General features: G+C 36.0%; 1 protein-coding gene across 1 annotated transcript; it reads left to right on the forward strand.

The window, feature by feature from the left end:
- Positions 1-653: 653 nt before the first annotated feature.
- LOC128132980 (uncharacterized) lies at positions 654-1,565 on the forward strand. The gene has a single exon (XM_052770002.1). The coding sequence runs from the start codon at positions 654-656 to the stop codon at positions 1,563-1,565; it is 912 nt and encodes a 303-aa protein (XP_052625962.1).
- The last annotated feature ends 283 nt before the right edge of the window (positions 1,566-1,848 follow it).

A 1,848-nucleotide genomic window follows, 5' to 3' on the forward strand; every position in this document is an offset into this window, starting at 1 on the left:
TAAGGAAAATGTTAGCGCTAATAGAGTTTCGATTCAGATGCCTGTTGATGAATCGATTTCCTCCAAGGTTCTCAATGTTTCGAAGATTATGGAGAATGCTTCGTCTTCTTCAGTGATTGGAGCTGTAACTGAAAAAAAAATGTCATGGGCATTTTGGGAAAGTCCCCCTTATCGCAAGTTGCTCCTGTTATATCAGGTACCATTTTAGTCTCTGAAGATAATCCTATTAACCCAATTAGTAGTCCTACTAATTGTATTGATGAAGATATGAAAGATTCTATGAATGAGAATGGTAATTTGGAAGTTGATTCTGGTAATGATATGAAGAAGGAACAGGGAGCAAATTTCTTGAACATGGATTTTTCCAAACCTGTTATATCCCCTGCAGCTAAGTTGGTTAGTGATTACAATAAAAAATCTTATGCTCGTATGGTTGAATCAACAATCACTGCAATGGATCTTAATATCAAAGTAATTCCAAAAGATGATGGAAAGCCTAAGGGGAAAGTTGAGTTGCCTTATGCAGATTTAATGTTGGGTGGAGCTCCTTATCATGCTACTTTGTATGGGTTTTTGTGGGGAAAAAACTTGCGTTTCCAACTGTTAATCATTTCACTTTTAAGATGTGGAAGACATATGGGCTAAAGGATATAATGGTAAATGATGAAGGATTTTTTTTCTTTAAGTTTGATTCTAAGGAAGGAATGATGAATGTGCTGGAGGGAGGACCATGGCTGATTAACAATGTTCCTATGTTTGTTCAAAGATGGAGGCCAGGTTTAGTTCTGAGTAAACCACAAATTAATTCAGTTCCTGTTTGGGTTAAAGTGTTTAATGTACCTTTGGAGTATTGGAACAGCAAAGGAATTACTTTGATTGCAAATGAGATTGGGAAACCAATTGCTATGGATAAAATAACTCAAAAAATGTGTAATGAACATTGGGGAAGGCCAACATTTATGCGATTTCTTGTGGAAATGTCAGCAGAAACAGAATGGATGAAAGAATTAAGTGTGGTCTCAATTGATTTTGGGACAGGAGAAAAAGTTGAATCAAAATGCAGGATAGAGTATACGTGGAGGCCTGATGTTTGTAATCACTGCAAAGTTTATGGGCATAAAAATAGTAATTGTGGGATTCTAAATGGGAAAAAAAATGATAATGTAGCTGATGTTGCTGTTAACAGAGAAGAAAATGGAAAAAAAGAGAAAATGGATGATGATGGATTCACGTTAGTAACAAAGAAAAGCAATAAAGGGCAGAAATTCAATGCTGGTGTGGTTATAAATGAAGAAGGAAAGGTAGATTTAATTAAATCCTTGGAGAAAAGTTCGAAACCTGTTAATGAAGAAATGGATGTTAGCAATAAACATGCAAATTCAAGAGATATGGATAATCAAGAAATGGAAAAAAATAAAAAAGTTAAAGAACAAGAAATTCAAAAAGAAGTCCAAAAAGAAGATCGAAGCAAGGAAATTTCTCCCTATGCTGGGGAGAAGCCACAGCATAGGGATTTGGATGCTGATGTTCGGAATGAATTACACAGATCCTCCCGATCCATATAATCTAAAAGTTTATGAAGACGATTTGGATGCTGATGTTGGAGCTAAAAGAAGAGGCAGAAGAGCTGTGCACAAGGAAATTTCTCCCTATGCTGGGGAGAAGCCACTTCGATTGAAAGGAAAAATGGAATCTAAGGCTTTTAGAATTCTGGAAGAAAAGAAGTATTTGAGTTCGAAATCACCAATTGAAAGATCGAAGGTCGTGCTGAGAGCTGGAGTTCGTGAAGTAATCAAATCTGGGTATGGAAAAGAAAATGTTGATCCAGAATTCATTAAATCGGAGCTA

This window comes from Lactuca sativa, chromosome 3 (assembly GCF_002870075.4).
Source record: "Lactuca sativa cultivar Salinas chromosome 3, Lsat_Salinas_v11, whole genome shotgun sequence".
In the NCBI taxonomy this organism is placed as follows: Eukaryota; Viridiplantae; Streptophyta; class Magnoliopsida; order Asterales; family Asteraceae; genus Lactuca; species Lactuca sativa.